We start from the raw sequence: 27481 nt of genomic DNA, 5'->3' as shown, positions 1-27481 counted from the left end.
GTGAGTTTCCCAAAGACGGAACTATGCCTTTCATGTGTGGCTACAGAGGCTACATATCAAACATTTAATAGCTTCCTTTCTCTGTTCCTTCTGTTTTCTATTTTGAAAAGGATGTGATAGGTGATTTTAGAAAGTATGGAAGAAGCATCTTGTCTTACACAAGTGATCATGAAATAAAGGGACACCATTTGAACGTGGGAAAAGAAAGGGGGATACCTAGTCAGTTGTACAACTGAATGCATTCAACGGAAATATGTCTTCCTCATTTAACCCAAGCCTTCAATCAGAGAGGTGCGGGGGGCTGCCTTAATCGACATCCACATCATCGGCGCACGGGGAACAGTGGGTTAACTGCCTTGCTCAGGGGCAGAACGACAGATTTGTACCTTGTCAGCTCTGGGATTCGATTCAGCAACCTTTCGGGGATGTTAACAGGCCAAATTGTTGATGACCTGTGGCTTGTAACACCAATAACAGATCATTTCCTTGGATTTCACATACTGTAGAAGAAACACGGTCTCCTTGACTGCTGACAATGTTATTCGGGATGAATCATCAAATGTTTTGAATTGCTTTGTGAAATGCGATTACGCCTAAGTTTAAGATGAATTGTTTGTTGAAACGTGCATTTATTGTAGGCTCCGTGTTAAAGTGTATTCACAAGGATTCTTCCTCATGTCTTGCAGGTGATTCTCATGCTGACAAAGCTGTTTGACTTCAACCTGAACAGTGTCACGGAGAGCTCGTTGTGGAGGTAAGCACATCATGCAACGACAAAGTAAGTCTTCTGTGTACATTTCTGTGTGAAGTCTTCAGCGACTGCCCGTTATATTGGATTTTTAGCTGCAACAAGGTTGTGTTTCATGTTCTGTCTCCTTTGTATACCACAAACATTATAAATGCATATAATAAGTATAAGTACATCACAAATCGAAGGCTTGCACAAAATCACCTTGAATATTTAAACGGTGCAACTTGCCCTCTCCTCATTGAGGAGACTTTTCGCCCGCATAACGTGCACCTGTCTCCAGAACCTTCCAGCTGACTGACCAGATGTTTAATTCATCCCAAAGCAGACAGGCATTAGTGTGAATATGAGTCACAGCTACTCACGGGCAGCCAAGTGTTGTCCAAGTGCACTTACTTTGACTGGCCTTGAGTGCAGCTCAAGCGAGTCTCGTTGCACTCTCAGCTCAAGGGGCTCCTCCGCATTACTGAAAACTGAATTCATACATAATCCACTCCCTTGGCTATAGTTGTAATATCTTGTGTTTGTAGGTCTACAGGTTGTGTTCTTGCTACCTTGATATTCGGTGCCCAATAGGTTATTTATACAGTGTGACATTCTGTGATTCTGTTCAGAGTCACGTACAAGTGTGTTTGAGACTTTGCTGAAAATGTAAAGTGTTTGACTGTCCATTGGAAAGGCCACAGTTAAAGGATTTTAGTTGTTCTTCTGTAGACTCCTTTCAGCGGAGCAGGTTTTGTGACGTCTCGCCTTATTTTACCCCAATCTTTTGTAAAAAAGTAAAATTGAATGCTCTTACATTTGTTCCACTTGGCAATCATTAAAGTTGATTGAATGCGGTTTTGGCATTTTAAGAGACTTCGGAAACAGTAGGCCTGTCAAACCTGTACAAATCTCAGCGGTGCGGGTCTGCTGGAACATCCCTCATGTGAGAAAGAGGAAAACAGACCTCGGGACTTTCCAGTGATTTCAGCGGCCCACAACAGATCCGCGGGTCCACCCCAAGGCCTATCTCCCAACCACAGCAGTGGTAAATGTAGCGTTATGTGATTCTCTATGTAAGTCCTAACCACTAACCGTTAGTGGCTTAAGGCCCTGGATGGCTCTAACGTGAACGGGCGTGACACCTCATTACCCTGTTAATGGTGTGTCTAACATAAAGAGGGCGAGACTGTCCTGGTAGTTTAAGAATGGTAGACAGCCATCAAACCTGGGGCAGAAATGGGAGGGGGGTACAAGCCCAACCTGCTCCTCTCAAAGCGGAGTGGAGAGAGAGAAATACTGTCGGAGTGCACCGATGCAATTCATACATTCATTTGGAATACTTAGCAAAGCTGCCATCCGTTGGACGTTTCAAGCTGTTTATTGTTTATGTTGCACCCCGCTAATGCAATTAGCGACCTCTCGCTAACCATCTCCAGATACCCCCCACTCATTGATTAATCAAACTCCAATAGGGAAGACAACAGGGCTTCGGGCTGCTGCTGTCATAGTACAGTAGATATATCTGGGGAAATCTAATTGGGCGTGCACTGGGGGTACTCTAAGTCTCCTCCCAAAATAAAGTTGTTGTCCTTGAAAAGAACCCAACAAGGCAATATCACATTAGTACGGTATGAATAAAAGAGCTTGAAATTGAACCCTCACCTAAAACAGAGGAGTAGCTAGGTATGTGATGTGAGGAGTAGCTAGGTATTTGATGTGAGGAGTAGCTAGGTATTGATGTGAGGAGTAGCTAGGTATTGATGTGAGGAGTAGCTAGGTATATGATGTGAGGAGGAGCTAGGTATATGATGTGAGGAGTAGCTAGGTATTGATGTGAGGAGGAGCTAGGTATATGATGTGAGGAGTAGCTAGATATTGATGTGAGGAGTAGCTAGGTATATGATGTGAGGAGTAGCTAGGTATTGATGTGAGGAGTAGCTAGGTATTGATGTGAGGAGTAGCTAGGTATTTGATGTGAGGAGTAGCTAGGTATATGATGTGAGGAGTAGCTAGGTATTGATGTGAGGAGTAGCTAGGTATTGATGTGAGGAGTAGCTAGGTATTTGATGTGAGGAGTAGCTAGGTATATGATGTGAGGAGTAGCTTGGTATTGATGTGAGGAGTAGCTAGGTATTTGATGTGAGGAGTAGCTAGGTATATGATGTGAGGAGTAGCTAGGTATTGATGTGAGGAGTAGCTAGGTATTGATGTGAGGAGTAGCTAGGTAAATGATGTGAGGAGTAGCTAGGTATATGATGTGAGGAGTAGCTAGGTATGTGATGTGAGGAGTAGCTAGGTATGTGATGTGAGGAGTAGCTAGGTATTGATGTGAGGAGTAGCTAGGTATTTGATGTGAGGAGTAGCTAGGTATGTGATGTGAGGAGGAGCTAGGTATATGATGTGAGGAGTAGCTAGGTATTTGATGTGAGGAGTAGCTAGGTATTGATGTGAGGAGTAGCTAGGTATATGATGTGAGGAGGAGCTAGGTATATGATGTGAGGAGTAGCTAGGTATATGGAATAACTCAATCACCTGTAACACAATACACAATCCCCAGTGATCCAATATCACAGTGAACCAGATCACCGCTATCAGACTCGCTTTACATTTGTATTCATTTAGCAGACGCTGGTACAGTATCCAGAGCAACTTACAGGAGCAATTAGGGTAAAGTGCCTTGCTCAAGGGCACGGGATTATTAACCGATTCTAAACCGCTAGGCTACCTCCCACCCTGTTATTCTTGTCTCTTTATAATATTCCATCCAACACATGAACAATCCAGAGAATTGGCTGGCTGAAACCAGAGGTCATATGGAGAAGATGACAGCAGAAGGACAGGGGTAGAGCCACCATTTCACAACCTCATAACCAGCACAGCCTTTTCCGCAATCATTGTCCTTGAGCAACCAAATGGGGGGGACGGACGATTGTATTGGTTTCATTGGTTCATGTCGAGAGTTGCTGCACCACTAAAAGTAAGTCATTGGGCCTTAAATCACAGCAGGCGTATGATAGGGTTCTATGAGGAGCAGATCGATAGCCAGATGATGTCATTGTCCTGTGGTCCAAAGTGTCGATGGATCCACCCGTTGATAGATGTTACCACCGGTATTCAGGAGTTCACCGAGAGACGCCCATATTTAATCGACATGGAAACCATCCCATAATAAATCTGAAAGAGTAAAAATGAATGTCACGGGGCTGGGCTGTTTGTGTGTTTCTATGTGTTGTTTGTCAACTTCACTAGAAGAAGAAAAAACTACTTAAAAATTGTAACGGTTCCATTTCAATAGAGTTTCCAAAATCAGGATTTAACATTTCTTTAAGCACAGGATGAATGAAAACCCTCTATCGAAGTCAGCGATTGCTTTGTTTGTAGTAGTAACAAGCGTTGTAGGGTGATGCATGCATGGTGTATTTTTGAAGCTTTGCCTGCTTTGAATGTGTGTGTGTGTGTGTGTTTATGTGTGTGTTTATGTGTGTGTTTTAGCTGAACATGAAATAGCTCCTTGATTGAGCCTCGCTTCTCTATAAATAAAATGAACCTGGCAGGGGAGATAAGTTGTTCAAACTTCGAGACGTTCTGGAATGTCACATCTCAGACGGAACACAAATTTCACATTAGTACTCTGACCATCGCTTAAATATTTCAGCACAATCCCCTTTCATCCACCGTTAGCTTTGACTCAACTGTTGGGATCCATATTGGGTTGTAGTTTTATGCAGACAGACATGGTGATACTTTGAAACCACAGAGTTGTGCTACCTAGACACGACCTCCAAAAAACTTCACACATTATTTAGCCTTTTCAGTATTCTTTACCAAATCCAGTCAAACATTGATGTTACTTCCTTTAAAACAGGAATGACAATGCAGGAGGCCGTGTGAAAACTTTGCATAAAACTAGTCTAACTCATGGTCCAATGCCTTCATCTTTGACCAGCTATAAAACAGTCCACTTGAGACTATGCAGTCAGTCTTTCAACTGTACGTGAAGTTTTGCACTTCGTTGTGTCTTTTTCTCCTAAAAGATTGGACTGAAGGAGTAAATTACATGATTTGACTTCAAGAATCATGTCCTGGATCATAACAGAGCAACTATTCCAGAAAAATTGCTATTGTTCCTGGTGATGCTGTTTTTGAATTCTGTGCCGTTTTAAAAGAAGTGATGGGCATGTGAATGTGAAGTACGGAATTTGCCAATTTAGGGGTTGGACATCTGTTTCAAACTGGTTGGAGACTATATGTCAACAAGTGTCACAATTTCAAAAAAATAAGTATTCTACTGAGCTAAAAAGTGGCTAACAAGTACATACTTTGCTGTGGAACTATTTATCTGACATTAAAATGGACAGTCCTATAGATGTAGGATGTTAATTTGACCAGTTTCTCACAGCAGGGAAATCATCCTGCTGCGTCAGAACATATACACACTTTAGAAGCCTTTTTAAACCTTGATTACACTACCAGTTTGCATTTCCTGCAACAAACACGGTGATCAAATGAAGATCCTTCATCTGTATGATTAATATGAAAATCAAAGATCAAAATGGTTAACTATGCCAAATATGTGCTGTAGTGATATGTAGATCCCCCTATTCTAATTATACTTTACATGTACTGATATTTGGCGCTTAGGCTTATACAAAACCTGAAGGTCAAACTTCCCACTTGAACCCACTACACCCTGGCTAGGTTATGGTGGACTATCCTGTGTAATCTGAGTGTGTCGTCGTAGAACAGCGAACCACAAGGAGGTGGGACTTAATTGTGCATGCTTTTTTTTTTCTCTCCTACTAAACATTCTCCAGGGGATTTTTTAATTACAACAAGTAATTCATCAAGTCTTCATCAAACACTCTGATTAAATTCCAGGTCAACCGACTACGGAACCACTTACCAGAAGCTCAATGAGAAAGTGGGGGCGAAAACAATCCTCAGCTACTTGTACGTCAGTCCCAACAACAAGAGAAAGGTAATGTGCATTTATGTGTTTTGAGGTGTATTTAGTGTTGTTATTTTGTCCTAACTATGAGATAACATTCTAGTTCTCTGTCTGCTTTCCGTCTGCTTTCTAAATGACTCTCTGTGTGGGGTTGTTTCTTACAATGTAAATGCTGACAAATGTCCTAACTCATACAAAACAGTCCACTTGACTCAAATGCGAACGATCTATCAGTATAACTTCTAAGTCGTTTTTTTGTAGTAGAAAAAGTTGATCTGCACATTGCGGCTCAGTTGGATACACTTACGAAGGCATGGCAATGGACTTGCGATGCTGATGTCAACTGCCAATATATAACGAACAGAAACATTTTGACGTTTGTACCGCCTTGTCTGTTTGGTGCCTCTGTCATCTTCCACAACATCCGCCACATCCATTAAGCCGTGCTAATCTCCACCCAGAGAGTTAGCAGTGCTCTTCTAAAAAAAATACTTCTAATCGTTAATATTTATACCGACCCTATAATTTCTCTCTCTTTCCGGAACGAATGAATTATAGACCAGGCAAAGAAAAAAAGGAAGGAAGAATTCCAGTGTTTTAATCAAAGGATAGACAAGCTCTTCATATTTGCGACCGTTGGCTCACCCCCCCCACCCCCTGCACCCCTAACCCCATCCAACCCCCTCTCCCACAACCCTCAAGAGGAGCCATCCTGACAATTTGAATCATTAGTCCCATCTCCCTTCATCCTTCCTTTCTCACATTCCTCCCTTTTTAAGAAGACTCTAATCAGAACAGGTCATTTTCTCCTAGTTAATTCTTGTCTAATAATGAAGATGAAATGAACCCCCCCCCCCTCCCCCCCCAACCTCCACTCCCCACCCCACTTCTCCTCGCCCCCGTGTTCAGTCCAATGAGAAAGCTTCTGTCATAGACCAGGAAAGAGGTGTCACGCTAATGGTGAGAGGACAGGAAAAACAGCAGTAGGCTTTATCATTACTTTGGACTGTCATGTGGAATGCTAGCCTGTTTTGTTTGGAACATGAACACTTTGTATTAACAAGAGGTAGGAGGTAAGCCTAGATAATTGTGCAAAATAAAAAAACATCAAAGACCAGGGAAATGTTGTCAAGGTAACAGATGTTGATAGTGAGACATGCAGGGAATACAGTATAGTGAGCTTTACCATTTCCATTAAATATAGTGTGGACTGTTAGCCCGTGGAACGTTAGCCTGCACTGTTTTTAAATGTTTTATTGACAAGAAGTGGAAGGTACAGGCCTTGATGTTGCTACAAAATAAAAACTAACAAACTACTAAGAGTCAAATAGCCTGTTATCTTACAAAGACCATACTGGGCCGTACCTAGTAATTCACCCTGTCTCTGCAGCAAACCTTCTAGATTATACACTGAGTGTACAAAACATTAGGATCACTTTTCGTAATATGGATTTGCTCAGGCCAGACTCAATTCATCGGGGAAATGGACTCTATAAGGTGTTGAAAGTGTTCAGAAGGGATGTTCATAATGTTTTGTGCACTCAGTGTATGTCTCTCTGAACAAAACACAGACCGCTAGTGGGTTTCTAAAATGGCTACAGCATACTACTGCAGAGTCACCCCTTTAACACAGAACTCAGATGATATGAAGTGTAAAAACGGGTAACGGGTAACACACACACACACACACACACACAGACAGAGCCTGTGGGAAGAGGGACCCAGGTTACCTTTGTCATCATCACTCTGGCTAGCTGTCACCCACGCTGTTAGGGTAAGTCAACCTTCTGTTGCTGCAGGGGATGGTAGAGTAGAGAGGAGTGGACGAGAGAGATGCATGGGGTCACTGGTGTACAAGGCCCAGTGGAGGCCAGTCAGAAACAATGGATCACTATTTTATCACTCAGATCAGAACACTGCATGCATTCTGACTCATTCTGAGTATGAGAATGCTTATAAGGGAAACGCTTGCGAAGGCAAATAACCGTACCATCAGTAGTTTCTAGTTTTATTAGATGTATGTATGGGATACGCATGGTATAACATCGTTCAACAAAACGCTTACTGGCAGGCACCTTCTGGACGGTGCAACCACAATAAAACTTAATAAAAGATAACAATAGAAACATAAAGTTAATGGTTCAGTAGAACAGAATAAACATTTTAGCATAAGTATAATGAAGGAAGGCACAATTTATAGTCCAATATTTACATGTGTTTTGGGGAAGGGGGGTGGATTGGGGGCAGTGTATAAATTGAGCAGTATTATAAGTCTTGTAGCAGCCGTTGTGATGTGTGTGTGTGTGTGTGTGTAGCATGAATGTATATGTGTGTGTTTGTCTGTGATGGTGTGTGCATGTGTGCAGAGAATCAGAGCAGGTGGTCAGTCCAGTTGAAGAGTAATCACAAGCAAATAGCGGATAAACAGGTTTTAGTACAGAGAAATGTGTGTGAGAAATAACGCGTAATGACGGTAAATATCGACAACCCCTCTGACATGCTTGCAGATCATTTTCTTGTACAAATGTTTGGTAGGGCGGCTAATGCTTCCGGAAAATGAAATGAAAGGAATTTGAGGGGAGGGTGATTGAGCGACGGACAGATTCAGACAAACAACCTCTCTGGTTCCCTCTCAGAAGCAGTCTTTTTTTTTTTTAAGTAATAGCTGTGCTTTCCGTGAAAATTGCAGAACATGCTCAATTGTGGTGGCTTCTGGTACATTCTAATGCCTTGATTCCATCCAAAATGCACCCCTAAATTATAGAATACTTTAATGACTTTTCCTCGCATTTTGGTCAAATTTGTTGTTGTATTCAGTAGAAAGACATTACTTTACAATAAAATGACTGAAAATGATTGAAATTCAGTGTGTTAGTAGTTCGTCTAGGATATCGTCTAGGCCTTGTCCTGATCACAACTCTTTCCTAAGTAAGAAAACCTTTTTAACATCAAACCTGTCTTCTCTTGAGATTCAAGTCACATTTACAGTCTTACTTCAACAGGTATGATGGAATAATGAAGCAGGTGTTAAACATGGGCTTTGCTAAACAGAAAGCAGCAGTTGTCTGTTAACTTTAATTAAATCAGTAGGCCATATATCTATCTGTCTTTAATACTAGCATATAAGTATAATTATCAATCAGTTTTATTTGATCATATTTTGGACCTGAACGCTCTCTCCACTTCCTATTGTTCCTGCAGTGAGAATTCAACATCTTCATTGAATATTTTCATCATTTATCTGCAGATAATCGCTAAAAAGCAGGAGTAGCCTACCAGTAATGCAAATTAGGGAGTCAAAACACACATCTCTCTTATGGAGGAGATTCGTTTCCATTAACCTAACAGATCCATTCAAAAAGAGCCGTTAGTTCGCGAACAACCCATCGCTAGGCTACACTGACGAGCCACTTTAGCGGTCACTGGCATGTCTTTTCATGGGCATCGAATCCTAGGAAAAAACAAACAAGATCTTTGGTTTTATATGTCCCGATGCTATACCATGAACATAACTACATTGTATGATTTATAAATAGCAAAGGGATATAGGGGATTGACTTTATTCAGTCGTTTCGACACTTTTTGTAAACTAGTCAACACTTGCCGTTTGGTAATCAATCAAAGCACAGTAAATAGCCTTTGCGCCCCGACTCTGTGGCTGTATAGGCCGATAAAACATGTGAAAGACTGACAGGTGTCTGTACTATCAATAGATCAATAGATGATGCATATCATTATTTTTAGCGGCAGAAGGCTACATGGACTTTTCTAACTAAAATTTTAAGTGGAAAAAGTAGCCCGGCTTACAATGAGTCTGTTATCGGCTATTTAGCTGACGGCCGGCGCTTATGGAAAACACGATGAGGGCCTTATTTATTTATCTCTCTCTCTCTCTGTGTGTGTGTGTGTGTGTGTGTGTGTGTGTGTGTGTTGTGCTCCAAAACAATGATAGCTTCTGTGTAGCTCAGACATCGTCATCAGGCAGGTGGGTGGAATATGAATTTGCTTCAGAGTTCAAATACTTCCATTCATTGCCACTATTTTTGAAACAAGCACATATTTATAAGTGCAAATTAATATTTAATGTCCTTGAACTGTCCTCAAAGTAGTAAAGACAAACTCTTTAGAAATGTTCCCATCACTTCCCAAAGAAGTGCAAACGAGGGTACGTACAGATGTAGGATCTTCTTTTGATCACTCGTTTGCTGTGAATCTTCCTGCACAGCAGGAAATGCAAACTTGTAGTGTATTCAATGTTTAAAAAGGCTTCTAAAGGTTGTAATTTCCACTTTAGAATGTTTAGCGTGCTAGCAACTGGAACTGCCATGGGACCCAACTGGCTCTAGCATGATAGTTTAGCGTGCTAGCAACTGGAACTGCCATGGGACCCAACTGGCTCTAGCATGATAGTTTAGCGTGCTAGCAACTGGAACTGCCATGGGACCCAACTGGCTCTAGCATGATAGTTTAGCGTGCTAGCAACTGGAACTGCCATGGGCGCAATAGCACGGCGCAATTTACCATCCTTCAGCTGGTGGAGGTAAACGCTAGCACGGGAGTGGTTCCTCATCTCACTGTTCTTCATGGGAGACAATACAGGCGTGATCTGAGTCAAGGCGAGTTAGCCATGCTCTGGCTGAAGGAAGGGAGTAGCTGTGCATGTGGTGGTAAATGTGATGGAAGCGAACAACCTAACGGTGGAAAAAATATAGAACATCTGTCAGCCCTAAGGCACAATCTACAAATGAGAGCGAGGCAAGAACACTAAGGCCCATGAGCAGGCTGGGAGGGAGGGAGGGAGGGAGGGAGGGAGGGAGAAGCCAATGGAGAGAGAGAGAGAACCCCTTGGAGTGCTTCCGCAATCTCACACAGATCACATCTCATGACGCCACATGCGATTAATCTTACATTCCATTATGATTTATTAATGTTCCACGTATCGTGATTGTTTGAGACAAAGCAAAATCAAGGTAGTGGCAAAACGGCATGCTTCCTTGCCCTTCAAGTAGACCTACCTCAAACTGTGTTGCGTGCCTTTCCTTGTATTACCTCATTATTATGTGATGCAGTGTAGAGGGTCTGCACTCCAAAAATATAATTTACATATTTTTTTCCATTCTAGAGGCAACAAGTGCAACGCAAACAGGATTATCATTAATATGCTTAATATTATGCATCGATCCCCAACTTGCTCCGACTAGCTTGTTGTACACAACACTCCACCATATCTTCCAATGTGTTTTTGTGTGTGTGTTGGGTGGTAGGGGCTAGGATGGGAGTCATAAAGCCCCAATTACTGCCAGTGTGAAGATGCAATGTTAGTGTTGGTGAGGTTCCGGGCCGGGGTGCAGTGGAAATGTCAAGGTGGTAGTCAATTAGTCTCGACTTCAAATGCCTGGGCTCGAGAGACAGTACTTGTGTTTAATAAGGAGAGTTCAAAGTGTTGCAGCACCTGGTTGGCTGGTGGACTCCATCAGGGAAGGGAAAGAAAAGAGAAGGGCTCATTATGTAGTCCAGAATAGAGAGCGGTAATACCGTATGCAAAGACAAGACAAAGTTTTAAGGGAGTGATCAAATACGGGTGAAATGAAGAGGTGAACTAATGACGAGGTAATAATGATACAGCCAAATCCAAAAAGATGGTCCATGCACCATTTGCCGCAGTGTGTTCTCACTTGTTCAATGTCCCTCTTTCTCTTCCTCCCGCTTGGCTCCCCTTTCATTTTGGTGAGACCTTTACCCGAGCATCCCAAGTCTCCCGGCTGACATTTTTATTAGCCTCTTATGAAGACTTCACTTCTTTTCCCACGCCAGACCTTGTCCCTGCTTGACTGCCCTTTTGCCCATAGCCTCAATTAGGCATCTACTCGGTCTCCCATCCAAAGCAAGACCTGGATTGTGTTCGAAAACGGACCGAAACCGAGGAAGAGACTACCTGGGACTTGTCCACTAAGAAATGCTCATTTTAGTTTTCCTTTGTAAAACATTTTAAAACCTACCCTAAATGAACATAACCCTGTAGTTAAACCCATTCAATCCCTTTCCATTGCTGACATGTTCTCCGTAAATAGGTTATGCCCTGGGTTCAAGGAATCAACCGCGAGAACTCCTTAGGTAGATTTTTAGTAAGCGCTAGGACAGTACATTGTATTAGCAGATGAAGAAAGTGAAGTCCATTAGGAAGAAATGATCTCTCCAAGGCACTGCAGGGCTTTTCATTAACAATGTATTATCTTTCCTGGGTCTTAGTGAGTGTGTTACACTGAGATTTCTCACAAAGGAAAGAGGAGGCCATTTTTATTCATTCCAGACAGGCATACAGAGGAAATTGAAGCCATTCTGTCAGTAATTAAAATGCACGGTGGACAATTATCTCAGTTGTAATAGCGTTATTAAGATTAACATTCTTAAGACATTAATATAGAATGTCCATGTGAATATTGGAACATTTCACTCACAGTAGATAGATGTACATTCTGATTTACTGTAGTTCAAGAGCAGTATGTCTTATAAGATTTACTCACTATGATCTTGCTGCCTTTTCTCCTGCCAAGTTGGACGGTTTCTATTCATGATTTTCCTCATGAAAAACCCCTACACTTCCTATCCATCAAACTCAAACGTATTTGCTGGGGAGTTTTCTTCTCTTTTTGGACACATTTTTGGAATCGCCCTAACTCCAAATATAAATTGGACTATCTGACCAGCTGATGCAGAAAGAACTGTCGAATGGCCAAATTGCTAAGTTTTAAACAGAGGAAGTTATTTTAAAACTCTGGGGTGGTCCATGGAGGTACTGCAGGGGGACTGCGAAAATATATATTCTTTAATTGAATTTAATTGTATGAATATTGCTTGCAACAACAGAATAAACACATTTAAAATGACATACCTACAGTAGAAAATAGGATATTATCTTATTTCTAATGATGTCAACTTTATTTCTCAACTCCTAATATTGAGCAAGTTACACTCATTGGAGCCAATTACACTCACTGGACTATTTGACATAGGCTTTGAAAAGCACCTGCGTTAAAGGCTACCAGTGCAGCAAGTGGCGCTGGCTGCTGGTATGCTTTCTCAACTCGGACATACAGTTTCTCCAACACATGGCGAACCTTTGTTTAACCAGCTGAACAGCTGCTCTTCGCCACTGGTGCAAAAGAAACTCCCGCAAGCTCTGGGGGCTGATGAGACCGTCCAGCTCACACCTAGAGTGGGGATAACAAGTATTTGATACACTGCCGATTTTGCAGGTTTTCCCTACTTACAAAGCATGTAGAGGTCTGTAATTCTTATCATAGGTACACTTAATCTGTGAGAGACGGAATCTAAAACAGAAAATCACATTGTATGATTTTTAAGTAATTCATTTGCATTTTATTGCATGACATAAGTATTTGATCACCTACCAACCAGCAAGAATTCCGTCTCTCACAGACCTGTTAGTTTGTCTTTAAGAAGCCCTCCTGTTCTCCACTCATGACCTGTATTAACTGCACCTGTTTGAACTCGTTACCTGTATAAAAGACACCTGTCCACACACTCAATCAAACAGACTCCAACCTCTCCACAATGGCCAAGACCAGAGAGCTGTGTAATGACATCAGGGATAAAATTGTAGACCTGCACAAGGCTGGGATGGGCTACAGGACAATAGGCAAGCAGCTTGGTGAGAAGGCAACAACTTGGCGCAATTATTAGAAAATGGAAGAAGGTCAAGATGACGGTCAATCACCCTCGGTCTGGGGCTCCATGCAAGATCTCACCTCGTGGGGCATCAATGATCACGAGGAAGGTGAGGGATCAGCCCAGAACTACACGGCAGGACCTGGCCAATGACCTGAAGAGAGCCGGGACCACAGTCTCAAAGAAAACCATTAGTAACACACCACGCAGTCATGGATTAAAATCCTGCAACGCACGAAAGGTCCCCCTGCTCAATCCAGCGCATGTCCAGGCCCGTCTGAAGTTTTCCTCCTCTGGATCATCCAGATGGTCATTGGCATGGGAGAAGGTAATTTGGTCTAATGAGACAAAAATATAGGTTTTTGGTCTAAACTGTTTGGAGGAAGAAGAAGGATGAGTACAACCCCAAGAACACCATCCCAACCGTGAAGCATGGAGGTGGAAACATCATTCTTTGGGGATGCTTTTCTGCAAAGGGGACAGGACGACTGCACTGTATTGAGGGGAGGATGGATGGGGCCATGTATCGCGAGATCTTGGCCAACAACCTCCTTCCCTCAGTAAGAGCATTGAAGATGGGTGGTGGCTGGGTCTTCCAGCATGACAACGACCCGAAACACACAGCCATGGCAACTAAGGAGTGGCTCCGTAAGAAGCATCTCAAGGTCCTGCAGTGGCCTAGCCAGTCTCCAGACCTGAACCCAATAGAAAATCTTTGGATGGAGCTGAAAGTCCGTATTGCCCAGCGACAGCCCCGAAACCTGAAGGATCTGGAGAAGGTATGTATGGAAGAGTGGGCCAAAATGTCTGTATTTCTGTTTTCTGTACCAAATATTAAGTTCTGCTTTTCTGATGTATCAAATTATTATGTCATGCAATAAAATGCAAATAAATGACTTAAAAATCATACAATGTGATTTTCAGCATCTCTCACCGTTGAAGTTTACCTATGATAAAAATTACAGACCTCTACATGCTTTGTAAGTAGGAAAACCTGCAATATCGGCAGTGTATCAAATACTTCTCCCCACTGTATGTCTAAATTTCATGTTTATAAGAAATTATTTTGACAGTAACCCTCCTTTTTAATTTCCACATCTAACAAGTGAAGTGTTTATTGTCCAATCTACATAGTAGTAGGTTAGTCAGACAGACTATATAGTTGGCATGCATCTAATTAGCCTATTACCGAGCAGTGCAGGCGGCAGCCCGCCTCGGCCTCCTCACCTATTTGGCTATCAAAAATTCAAAACAGTTAGGTGAATCAGGTCGGACTCGGATGGAGAGTGAGTGCATTGTTGATGGTGGATGAACAAAAAGCCAAGTGGTCCACAAAAACGCTGCAAAAAAAGCTTTATCTGACCAACCTCATGCCAAATGACCACCTTGTCCTCCAATGAGGAAACACCAGGTGGAAGCTAATAGGCCTAGTTATGCAGCAGCTAGCACTAGCAGCCTGCCAGTCCAGACTGAGACCTCCCTGCCCGGGCCCTGCTATAAGAGTGGACTTATAGCAGGGCCCTCCTCTTCTTCCTCCCTTTGCAAGTAGTGACAAGTTCCTCTAGTGAGAGTGTCGAGCCTCCACCTCCTCCTCTCCCAGAAAACCAAGCTGACGGTAAAGCCTACAAGAGATGAGATGGATAGCCCACAGCGTGGAGTCCGAGTTCCAGTGTGTAATATATATAGGCTACCATGCTAAGTACTGTATATAGCTATAGATAGGCTAGGCTAGACTGCATTGTCTGTATAATGAAACAATCCCTAGTTAGCTATTGTTTTGATCATTGGCATTAATAGACTGGTTTTACGTTCTACCCAAGCTGCACGAGAGCGTGAGGACGGCAAAGGTAGGCTTTTAGGGCTACAGGACAGTTGTATCCTATTTAAAAACATAAATTGGTTACTGATTAGTATGTTGTTGCATGGAGCATTCATTTCACAATCTGCAACGTTTGAATGTCCTACTTTAATGACTGAGGAAGTAAATACATTATTGCAACCAGACAGCATTCTAAACAGCAGCATTGCAACACTGTAGGCCTATAGCTTAGTGAAACATAAGTGTTAGGCTCAACATGAGAAAATGACAATCCAAAAAAATAAAACATGTATCCATTAAAGCAAAGCTATAGGCTACTACAAGCACTAGCACCAATCGGATAGCCTATCGATAGGCAGCCACATAGACGTTGCAATTTCAGAACCACGGACAGCGATCGGTAGTCTACACTGAGGGGCTGACTTTGCGGGGGGGGGGGGTCCAGAGAAACTGCGCTACGCAAGTGCTCTTAGCCAAAATGTGTTTGGAGTTCCACTTCCTCTTCCAATTATAATGTGGGGGGAAGTCAAAATGTAGAGAAACCTCACCAAAATATATTCATTATAAAATGTTAATTACTTCTTCTTGCCATTATCATTAATCTGATGATAAGACAAGACGTGAAAGAAACATGTTTTTCCTAAAATATGATGAGGGTTCCTGGGTCGCTGGTTTGCCTGGGAGGGGGGTCCCTTGGCAAGAAAAGGTTGAAGACCCTTGGTCTAGTTATGTTGGGTGTTGTGTAATTGTTACTTGGGCCACTAGATGGTGGCTGATTCATGGCTTCTACACTACTCTGCTGCTCTTCAGACGCTCTCTACAAGGCGAAAGAGACAGTCAAGACTAACTTTTTTGTCTGAGGAGTTCACCTACTGGTCACCGACCGTCCATGGGATGACATTAGTCGAACAAGCAACTCCTATTGTTTTCCGTTCAACAACAAATGCACCTGCTGCTGGTTTACAGGAAGTAACGTCTGTCATGTTGCCCATTCAAACTCTCATAATCATGTCTGGGTAGTCAAACTAGTAGCAACACGTCAGCCTAAAAGTGGGGGTCTGTTGTTAGGAGCTACAATTTAGTGAGTACTACTTTCCCTCTACTCCTCTCCATGAACTTCATTGAAATCTTGCCATTTGAACCTCCTATAGTGCAAAGAGAGTATATTTGTCGCTGGGGCACCGACTGTGTTACGCTTGGATTTAGAGAGAGGCTTCACAATCCAATTACTGTGACTGGGGTGAAATGGAAAATATGGGCCTAATTTCATTAATATTCTATCACTGAGTATTTACTGCTGCACGGCTATTAACTCACTGTGTTATTCATCGCACACTTCTTAAACGTCTTGCAGTTGGTGGTTGCTTCATTATCCTTTGGTCATTTTGAACCTCTTTGGCTTCATAAACTAATTACGTGCACACGCACATACGTACACACACACACACACACACACACACACACACACACACACACACACACACACACACACACACACACACACACACACACACACACACACACACACACACACACACACACAAATGTAGCAATTCCAGGCATGCCCTCTCTTTTCCCCGTGCCCCATCAGGGGAAAGTGTGAAGTGTAGAAATGAACAAAATGCCAGCGTTTAAGTGTGGATTAAAGAGCATGGAACTCTGATGGAGAACATTTCAGGGTCAGCATGATTCCTTCAGACTCCATTTTTCTCTTTTTCTCCTAAACTCTGTTAATTAAGCAAGAAGTGAAGGATTTAACAAGCAAAGCATTACGCAACATTTGGACATGCATTTTCAGAGTTGTTTTGACCAGAGTGTGATGGTTTCTTGAAATTGCCATTGGAAACGTTGATTGAGTCCACATGTTCAGTCTGTCATTTCCTGCCTAAACATGACACCGTAATGTCATGTTGTGTGAAGAGGATGTTGACATTTCCATGCAGTTTTATAGAAATCTGTTCAATTACAAGGTAAAGCTCCAAGATGGCTTATCTAAAGATACAGCTACTGTCTAAGCAAACAGTCATGTAATTCTGCATGATGAGGACGTTGTTGACATTTTTATACAGTTTTATATAAATATGTAAAATGACAAGGTAAAGCTCCGAGCTAACATAAGTCTAAAGGCTTATCCATGTTAAGTGAAGTTGAGTATTTAGATAAAAGTATAACTGCTGAATACTTGGCAACTTCATTGCCCTGTTTACCGCTCATGGTTAATGTCATCTTATGAAGCGGGAATATAGTATTCAACACAACTCCTACAGGATTCATTCCCTCACAGCCACATCTGTCCAACTCTTCCCCTCATTTCTCTCTCATCTGAAGGTTATAAGTGGAACTAATCAGATACAACCACATCCCCGAGAAGCTCACCAGAATCTTCATAATACATTTCTATGTCGCACTAGGATATATCGATTTCCATATTCCAAAAACATATTATTGAAATAAGTTGTTGTGAGTGTTCCCCAAATTGATGAAACTGCTTATAATCCTCCCTTTACAATAGCTGCATTAGCCTACATAGGCTAGGCTAGAATAGGGCTGTATCACAATAGCAGCATTAGCCTACATAGGCTAGGCTAGAATAGGGCTGTATCACAATAGCAGCATTAGCCTACATAGGCTAGGCTAGAATAGGGCTGTATCACAATAGCAGCATTAGCCTACATAGGCTAGGCTAGAATAGGGCTGTATCACAATAGCTGCATTAGCCTACATAGGCTAGGCTAGAGTAGGACTATATCGCACTAGGGTGTTGTTTCCATATTTATAGGAGCAGACAAAAGTTTTTATAGTGCCCAGAGTTAAAATACTGTCTCTTACAAAGTGGTAATTGTGAATGGAATGTAAAAAAGAAACCTTGTTGGGTGCTACATTTGATATTTGATTGGATTGGTCAGCATGTGGATCACGTATGGCGCTACGCTAGCTAGCTCACTGTGATTGATGAACTTGTGTTTGGGGTCGGCCCACTATAGCTACCATTACCATGCATAGTTTGACAAATGACTTAGCAAGCTTGAGCAGGCGCGGCTGAGACTATGTTATATAGCCAATGGTTCCTGCTGGAAGTGTATTGGGCATTTTAGCTCATGCCCCATTCCCAAATCCACCGCTATTGATGGTAATCAGGGAAACTTAGGAGATTTGTCAAATGGGGAAAAACTGAGAAAGAGTGATAACTGATTGGAAAGACATATGTCATGTGACACAGGGGAACCTGTTAAAATCACCTTGGGATGTTGGTTGAAGGTTGTGTCTCCCTACTCCGTTAGCTTTTTCTCTATCCTCTATAACCCAGTAAGTATGGTTCCATAGCAGTGTGATCCATGCACGACTGGTGTCATTAATGACAATTTGCTAGCGTAATGTTATCAGTGGTCTGGCTGGGGAAGGGTGAACTATAGAAATATGGTGGTGTGAGGAGACTCCTAGACTTCGACGGTTTGACGGTTCCACAATGTCTCGACACTGAAACTGTGGAGGTTTCAGAGTCGTTGTCTGACACTGAAATTGTGTACACTACTGGAATGGATGAGTTAGGATAATATATGCCAATCAGTTCATGGTTTTATTAACACACACACACACACACACACACACACACACACACTCTACTTCCTTCCCACTGTGCTACTGATAAGGGGTTATGTAAGTGTTCAGGATGACTGATTCAATTACATTTGCTGCTGATTATATCTTTTGATATATGTGTTTTTGTTCTCATTTGGCACAATCACAGGGAAAAAATTGTGAACCTCCAAGAAAAGAACAAAGCTTGTGGGAAATTAGAGCTTTCAAAGCCTGACTGAACAGAGCGCAAGAGAAAGAGAGAGAGGGAGAGCAATCTGAATGCGTTACCCATACACACTCGCTACAAGATAGGCAAAAGGTGGTTTAAAAGACTGTCTGTACAACAGTAATTAGGATCTAGCAGAGCGGAACACAGGTTTATAATTGAGATATCTAACAAGCGGGAGATGACAGTGAGTCTAAAGACGCCAATTTAGAACCGCAAATTACTGACATTATATCTGTTATTAAATGTAGACTTTATAATCAAATCATATAATCGAATAATTATTTAATTTTTTCAATCGTGCAACTTAAAACTCTCAAGCTGCCTATCACATGGATTCAGTGGTGGTCGCGATGTTTAAGATGAGGGAGGATGAGCATGGCCTTATTTCTGTTATCAGCTCAATGTAAAATCGATAGGTTTAGGTTACTACATGATACTAGAATTTTCCCTATTCCCATCATGAGGTTGCTACAATCTAACCTATCAATGAAAGTTTACAACTTAGTTGCAAAGGTTGAGAGGAAAATTGGAGTAATCAAGGTGACAGACAGTGACACATTCAATACTTTGCACACTCTTGACTCTAGTTGATCTAGGGTGTAATCATTAGTCCAACAGTTGCAAACAAGAGTTTCTGTTTGACAAATTCAGGTATGTTTATCCATGTTTCGTTAAGTTTGCTTCCGTTTAAGAAATGTTTTTCAAAAAAATCGGCAAAATGAATACACCCTAATCACATTCAAACACAGTTCACTTTCATAGCAGCCACATACAAACAGCATGATAATTTTGCTCATTGTATAATTCCTTCTCACATCTACACGCTCTCCTCCGCTCACATTTTCCCTTCGCTTGTGGACTTCAGTACACAACACATTAGCTGTCTTTGACCAGGCGAAAAAACCTTTCTAAGCCAAACCTTCATATTGTAACCGCCAACCGCGACACACGGCCTACATCATTGTCACCATATTAACTAACGTCATAGTCAACATGGTTACTAGAACTAACATGTTAGTAAACCTGCTACAATCATGCAGTACAGTGTACAGTCAGCAAGCAGTTTAGCAGTTACACCGATGGGGCCTGGTAGCAATACATTAATAAAACCAAAAGCTTACCTTGACTTGGAAGAGTTCCAGTGTTGGATAGCCATAGCCAGCTAGCTAACATAGCATCCCTCTCTGTTTGAGCTGGGTGTTTGAGCAGGCTAAACTAGCTAGCTGCATTCGCTAGCTAAGTGAAAGTGAAAAAAAATACAACAAAATATAGCTCTCTCTCTCTTGCTTTTTCATTTTTAACGAAATTAATTTGTTAAACTGTTCAACTATTGGCTTTCTCTTTCTTTGAGTCTACTACTCACCACATTTTATAAACTGCCATGCTAGCTAGCTGTAGCTTATTCTTTCAGAACTAGATTCATTCTCTGATCCTTTGATTGATTGGGTGGACAACATGTCGCTTCATGCTGCAGAAGCAGACGGACGTCCTCCGGAAGTTGTCACAATTACTATGTAAGTCTCTGGAAGGGGTTGATTTTGTATTGAAGTTGTTGTACCCAGAGGAGGACGGAAACTAGCTGTCCACCGAGGTCATCATGGTGCTACCCTACAGAGTGCTGTTGAGGTTGCTGTAGACCTTCATTGCAAAACAGTGTGTTTTAATAAACTATTTGGTGACGTGAATACATTTAGTATAGTTTTATCTAAAACGGATAACTGTTTTAATGTTTCACAATTTTTTATGATATTTACTGAGTAGGATGGTCCTCCCCTTCCTCTGAGAAGCCTTCACTGCATGGATTACCAAAATATATACCATTTAAATCTTTATCCAACACTGATTCAAACTAAGCCTCACTCCCAAGCTAACTATAATATCTCCCATTCTTCCAGGACCAGCTCCCTCCATGGCTAGCTCTGATTCTATTTCTGTCTGCTCTCATTCAGATCATGCTTCTGACTGACCCGGAGGTGGAAAGCAGCCTGCTGATCAGCTCCGATGAGGGAGCCACCTATCAGAAGTACCGCCTCAGCTTCTACATCCTCAGCCTTCTCTTCCACCCCGAGCAGGAGGACTGGATCCTTGCCTACAGCCATGACCAGAAGGTAAGAGGAGAGGGAGGAGAGAGAACTGACTGACACACGCGCGCACACACCCACTCAGAGATCACTTAACTACTGTATCTGGTAGCTAGCTATAGTCTCTTTTTGTCATCAGAGGCTTTCTGTCTTTTGTCTGTTTTGCCCTCTGTCAGACATCAAAACAAGATGAGCTGTTATGAATGAATTATCTTTTTCTTTTTTTTTTTCGTGTCAAATCGTCAATTGGCAACCCCATCCCTTATGGGATTAATTGACACATAAACAAACATTACAATAATTCACTATGGTAATTAAATGATAATTCTTCTGAGTCAGGCGGTGGGGTGAGGGATGAGGTGGCATCAGTTGGGGACTAGTTACTCTGCAGTTGAGTGAGTCGCGTTACCATGGCGAGAGAGAGAGAGAGACTTGATTAGCATATTTTGTGGATTGTCAGTGGATTTAAACTTATGATAGCCCTCAACTAAGATAGTGAGTGGGTTTTAAACTATGAGGGTTGATGATTGTTGATTCTATTTAATGTATTGGAGTTTAGACAAGTGGCAAAGTCAAGTGTTCATAACTTACGCAACGATGTGCTTTATTTTAATACATTGAGTTTCTCTGGCTGAGACTAGAGCCATGTACTCTATACCCCATATACTCTATATATAGTGTCATATACTCAATCTACTACATATTGCTGTATATGGAGCCATACTCCATATATAGTGTCATATACTCAATCTACTACATATTGCTGTATATGGAGCCATACTCCATATATAGTGCCATACTGTATTCTCCATATATTCCATATATAGTGCCATACACTCAATATACTCAATATAGAGTCCTACTGTATATGTGGCTCAGGTGGCCCTACATGAGGATTTTACGATGCAGTTTGGGGACTTTAGAGGACAAATCCCTAAGTCCCTTAAGCTCCTCATCCGTTAAATGTAGGCCCGGCATCCCTTCCAATAACTTTAGGAGAAAGAAAAACCAACAGAGGTGAACCCTGATAAACAGTCATCTGCACCTTAACAAAGGCTAAACGTGTATTATATACCCTTAGACCGAGGGTTTGACTAATTCCTTTTCACCATGACTCAGGGGTTTGATATCCACTACAGTATTTTCGGAAAAAGGCATCAAAGGTATAACATATGTGGCGATGAATCATCAAGATTCTAGTCCAAGGGAATGAAGCGTTGCCGTTTTAAGAATAAATAACCGTCTAATATATGAGACGCTGTCTGATGATGGTAATTACTGATGAACTACTGAGGCAGGAGATGGTAATATGTAAAATATATATTCCAGACCTGCGATTTATAGCAATTTTGAGAATGACCATTACCATTAATAAATGCCTTGCTTGCAGCCAGAGCCATTTGCGCCTAATGTTTCACATCTGATAAATAATGAATGTTTCTCTTTTCTTTCCTGAGGAGGTACTTAGTGTAACTTGGGAGGTGTTTTGGCTGTAGTTATAAGATGCACCTGGCCATGCATATACACTGAGTGTACAAAACATTAAGAACATCTTCCTAATGTTGAGTTGAACCAACCCCCCCCCCCCCCCCCCCACCCCAGCCTCAATTCGTCAGGGCATGGACTCTTCAAGGTGTCGAAAGCATTCTACAGGGATGCCAGCCCATGTTGACTCCAATGTTTCCCACAGTTGTGTCAAGTTGGCTGGATGTCCTCTGGGTGGTGGACCATTCTTGATACACACAGGGAACCGTTGAGCATGAAAAACCCAGCAGCGTTGCCGTTCTTGAGACAAAGCGGTGCGCCTGGCATCTACGACCATACCCCGTTCATAGGCACTTACATCTTTTGTCTTGCCCATTCACCCTCTGAATGGCAGACATACAAAATCCATGTCTCAATTGTCTCATAGCTTAAAAATCCTTCTTTTACCTGTCTCCTCCACTTCATCTACACTGATTGAAGTGGATTTAACAAGTGATATCAATGAGTGATCATAGCTTTCAACTGGATTCACCTGGTCAGTGTATGTCATGGAAAGAGCAGGTGTTCATAATGTTTCGTACACTCAGTCTATACAGCATACAGATTTAATATATGTGCGTACCTCTCATTCTCTCTCTCATTCTTTCCCTCTCTCTCTCTTCCTCCTTTTCTCTCAATCTCAATCGCTCACTCTCCTTACCTACCCCCCTCTCTACTTACCTGACTACCCAGACTCCTTGCTCCAGCTAAATGCTACGCCACGCCCACAAGCGTTAGTTTATTCTCCGCAATGAGTCTGAATCCGAGTACCTCCCAGACGATTTCTTGAATGCAAACAAATTCTATCCATTTTGATTGGTCCCAGAAATCGATGGGTTTTGGCCAGAGCCAGAACACACATGGGTAAAGCAGTGGGTTTGAAAACGGGCTTTGATCACCTGATTGGTTAGAAATGATCCAATCACTGATGACTTTGTTTTGTACAACACCCCTCATTTTGACATCACGACAAATAGCCTCAATGATGGCAGTCTCAGACGAGCAGCGGAAGAATTCAGTTTGAGTCGTCAGGCAACCTCTCTACCTCCCTCCCTTCCTTCCTTCCTCACTCCCTCTCTCCTACTCTTTCCCCTTTCCTTCATTTATCTTGCAGTGGTCCCTTAGAGCTATTCCTCCTCATTATTTGCATGTCTTAGATTGAGAGACTTCTAGAAAACACACACGCACACACACACACACACACACACAGAGAGAGAGATCACTTAACTACTGTATCTGTTAGCTAGCTACTGTCTCTTTTGTCATCTGAGGCTTTCTGTCTTCTGTCGGCTTTGGCCTCTGTCAGACATCAAAACAAGGTGAGCTGTTATGAGTCAGGTGGAGGGTGAGAGTGAGGGGTGAGGCAGCATCAGGGGACAATTTTTTTCTGCCGGTGAGTGAGTGGCGTGACCATGGCGAGAGGCTATTGTCTGACTCATTACTCATATTCAGATATGACAAAGAGAGAGGGAGGAGGGGGAGAGAGGGAGAAGAGAGGGAGAAGGAGGGAGAAAGAGCGATTAGACGAGTTAGAGACTCGATTGGTGTCGGTGGATGTAAACTGAAAGTAGTCCTGAAGGTAGCCCTGAACTTTCCAGAAAGCGAGAAGCATTCACACAATGGGTTGATGATTGTTGACATAATGACACTAGACTGTGTAATATGTTTAAGTTCAACTGAGTGGCAAAGTCAAGTAGTCATAACTTACTCAAACTGATTTGCTCATACTTGAATAAATGCAGTTCTTGTGACTGAAACCAAAGCCATATATAGAGCCACATACTCCATATACAGTGCATTCAGAATGTATTCAGACTCCTTCACTTTTTCCACATTTTGTTACGTTACAGCCTTATTCTAATTCTAACTTTTCATCATCAATCTACACACAATACCCCATAATGACAAAGAAAAACAGGTTTTTAGAACATTTTGCAAATGTATTAAAAACCAAAAACTGCTATCACATTTACATAAGTATTCAGACCCTTTACTCAGTACTTTGTTGAAGCTCCTTTGGCAGCGATTACAGCCTTGATTCTTCTTGGGTATGACGCTACACGCTTGGCACACCTATATTTGCGGAGTTTTTCCCATTTTTCTCTGTAGAATTTCTCAAACTCTGTCAGGTTGGATGGGGAGTGTTGCTGCATATCTATTTTCAGGTCCAGAGATGTTTTATTGGGTTCAAGTCCGGGCTCTGGCTGGGCCACTCAAGGACATTCAGAGACTTTCCCGAAGCCACTCCTGCGTTGTCTTGGATGTGTGCTTCGGGTTGTTGTCCCGTTGGGAGGTGAATCTTCGCCCCCAGTCTGTGGTCCTGAGCGCTCTGGAGCAGGTTTTCATCAAGACACTCTCTGTACTTTGCTCCGTTCATCTAGTTTCCCAGTCCCGCTACTGTGAAGCATGGTGGTGGCAGCATCATGCTGCCAGGATGTTTTTCATCTTTGTCATTGTGTGATTTTATCCATTTTAGAATAAGGCTGTAACGTCACAACATGTGGAAAAAGGGAAACGGTCTGAATGCTTTCCAAATGCCCTGAATAGTGCCATACACTCATCATACTTCATAGAGTCCTATAGATGGCCCTACATGAGGACTTTCTTTTGCAGTGTGGGGACTTTTGAGGTCCCTTAAAAGGAAACTTCACCATTGTTCAACTTCATGAACATCACCTCCAGCACCACCCCAACATAGACATATGTGACAATTGTTTATTTCCATGTTTGGTAGTAAAAAGAGATAGAGGAAGATACGTGTTTCCAATGATATCATCATTGTGCATCGTTTGATTTTGAGCAATTGTGCGTAGGCATTGCCAACTAATTGCCTACTAATTCTCTACTAAATGGTTGATGATGTCCTTGGAAAGACTCATCTTTCTCTATTGTTTTTACTACAAAACATAGAAACGGGCCATTTTCACATATGTTAATGTTGGGGTGGTGCTGGAGATGGTGAATATGAGGTAGATTTCCCTTGAAGCTCCTCGTCCGTTAAATGTAGGCCCGGCATTCCTTCCAATAACTTTAGGAGAAAGAAAAACCAACAGAGGTGAACCCCGATAAACAGTCATATGCACCTTAACAAAGGCTAAACGTGTATTATATACCCTTAGACCGAGGGTTTGACTAATTCCTTTTCACCATGACTCAGTGATTTGATCTCCCCATTTAAGCTCGATGAATCAGACAAACATGTAAACATTGTGCTTATAATTAATTGATATTGGAGTCTAAGGGAATGCAGTGCATGTTTGTATCGAATAAATGGTTATGGAATGGTTAATGAATAAATAATCATCTAATACATGAGACACTGTCTTGTGATGGTAATTGTCTGTGAATTACTGAGGCAAGAGAGAAGGTAATTATGCCAAAGATATATTCCAGACCTGCGATATATAGCCATTTTGACCATTACCATTAATAAATGGCTAGCTTGCAGACCAGAGCCATTTGGGCCTAATGCTTCACATCTGATAAATAATAATACTCATTTTTCCAGAGGAGACACTTATTGTACTTCGGGAGGTTTTCGGCTGTTGTTATAGGATGCACCTGGCCATGTGTATATATATGCTACACTCTATAGACCCTCACTTCTTTCTTCTCTCTCTCTCTCTCTAAATCTCTCACTCTCACTCTCCCCTCGTCTCCCTCCCTCCCTCTATCTCCTGCTCCCGTCTTTTCCATTCTCTTTATTTACTCTCTATGGTCCCTTGGAGCTATTCCTCCTTCCTCCTTGGCATTTCCTAGATTGGAGATCTGGCTCTCTAGCCAGTACTTATTTCAGTGTACAAATCCCTCTCACTCTCCCTCCTCTCCAACTTGCCTGACTAAGTGCTAACACTGTGTGTCTCAAATGGCACCCTATTCCCTATATGAGGCACTACTTTTGACCAGATCCATATGGGGCCTGGTTAAAATTAGTGCACTAACTAGGGAATAGGGTGCAATTTAGACACAACTCCAGTATGGGGGTTAGCTAATTAGTCAGTGATTTCCTGCCTCTCTACCCCTTCTTCTTGCATCTGTTTAATTCAACTCTGTTCCTTGTGAAAGTCATAGCTCAGTTCAAATAGCACTATTCACATTTTCCACTGCCATGTATTGACATAGAAATATATTGACCATGTTCTGTGGCCAGAATAGCATATGCCTCATAGGCAGATATTGTGTAAGGCACAAATGGTATGGAAGCAACCGACTGTATAGTACATGCAGTACAGTACTGTACATACATAGTAACGTGTTCAACCTGACCTGATCTAATGTTATGACATGGTTATGAAATGTTTAATGATGTTACGGATGGTAGTAGTATGTGTTGTGGACTGAAGACCCTAATGGTTGGCCTTCACTGGTGTTCTTTGAAGACCATTGTGTAAAGACCTTGTTAAAGACCTTACATAATGGAACATCATTTCACTACAGTTCAAATGCCTGCAATTCAGCTTGGCTTTAATGGTGGTTCGGATCAGTTGAATTAAACATGATTATCAATTGAATAACAAGAATTGTCAAGGGGATTATTTGAATGAAAATGTGCTGATATTGAGGTATGTTAACTGAGGCCTTGACTTCACCCTTCAGGAAAGAGTAAAAAACTACAAGTTAAAAAAATAAACAAATATTAACAAACAGTATCACCATTCAGTCGGCCGTTAATAAATGACTGTTTACATGTTATGCTTGATCGCTCACGTTTAACACGGAAAAAGTCCACAAACTAAAACAATTAAATAAAGTCTCATGCCTCGTTGACTTCTCTGCTATAATCAGTAAACCAATACATCATTTGGCTTAGCTGTCGCAGGTGTTTTTGTAAAAAAGAAAAAAAAAAAAAAAAGAAAAAAAAAACACATCCAAACTTTCA

The 27481-nt window shown here is 41.9% G+C and overlaps 1 protein-coding gene across 4 annotated transcripts in view; it reads left to right on the top strand.

Annotated features, from left to right (window-relative positions):
- The window catches only part of LOC110485789 (VPS10 domain-containing receptor SorCS1), a 153697-nt gene that overhangs the window by 78037 nt on the left and 48179 nt on the right, over nt 1-27481 (top strand). For all 4 annotated transcript variants that reach the window (XR_005035469.1, XR_005035470.1, XM_036940436.1 and 1 more), the window contains exons 2-4: nt 687-754; nt 5612-5711; nt 20947-21105. Coding sequence is in view for 2 of the 4 variants with exons in the window: in XM_036940436.1 (XP_036796331.1) it covers nt 687-754; nt 5612-5711; nt 20947-21105 (327 nt within the window). In the remaining 2 variants the exon portion in view is untranslated. The remainder of the gene's footprint in view (nt 1-686; nt 755-5611; nt 5712-20946; nt 21106-27481) is intronic.

Source organism: Oncorhynchus mykiss, chromosome 13, assembly GCF_013265735.2.
Source record: "Oncorhynchus mykiss isolate Arlee chromosome 13, USDA_OmykA_1.1, whole genome shotgun sequence".
NCBI lineage: Eukaryota > Metazoa > Chordata > Actinopteri > Salmoniformes > Salmonidae > Oncorhynchus > Oncorhynchus mykiss.
Note: the sequence above shows the minus strand (reverse complement) of the source record. Positions and strands in the feature narration are given on the sequence as shown.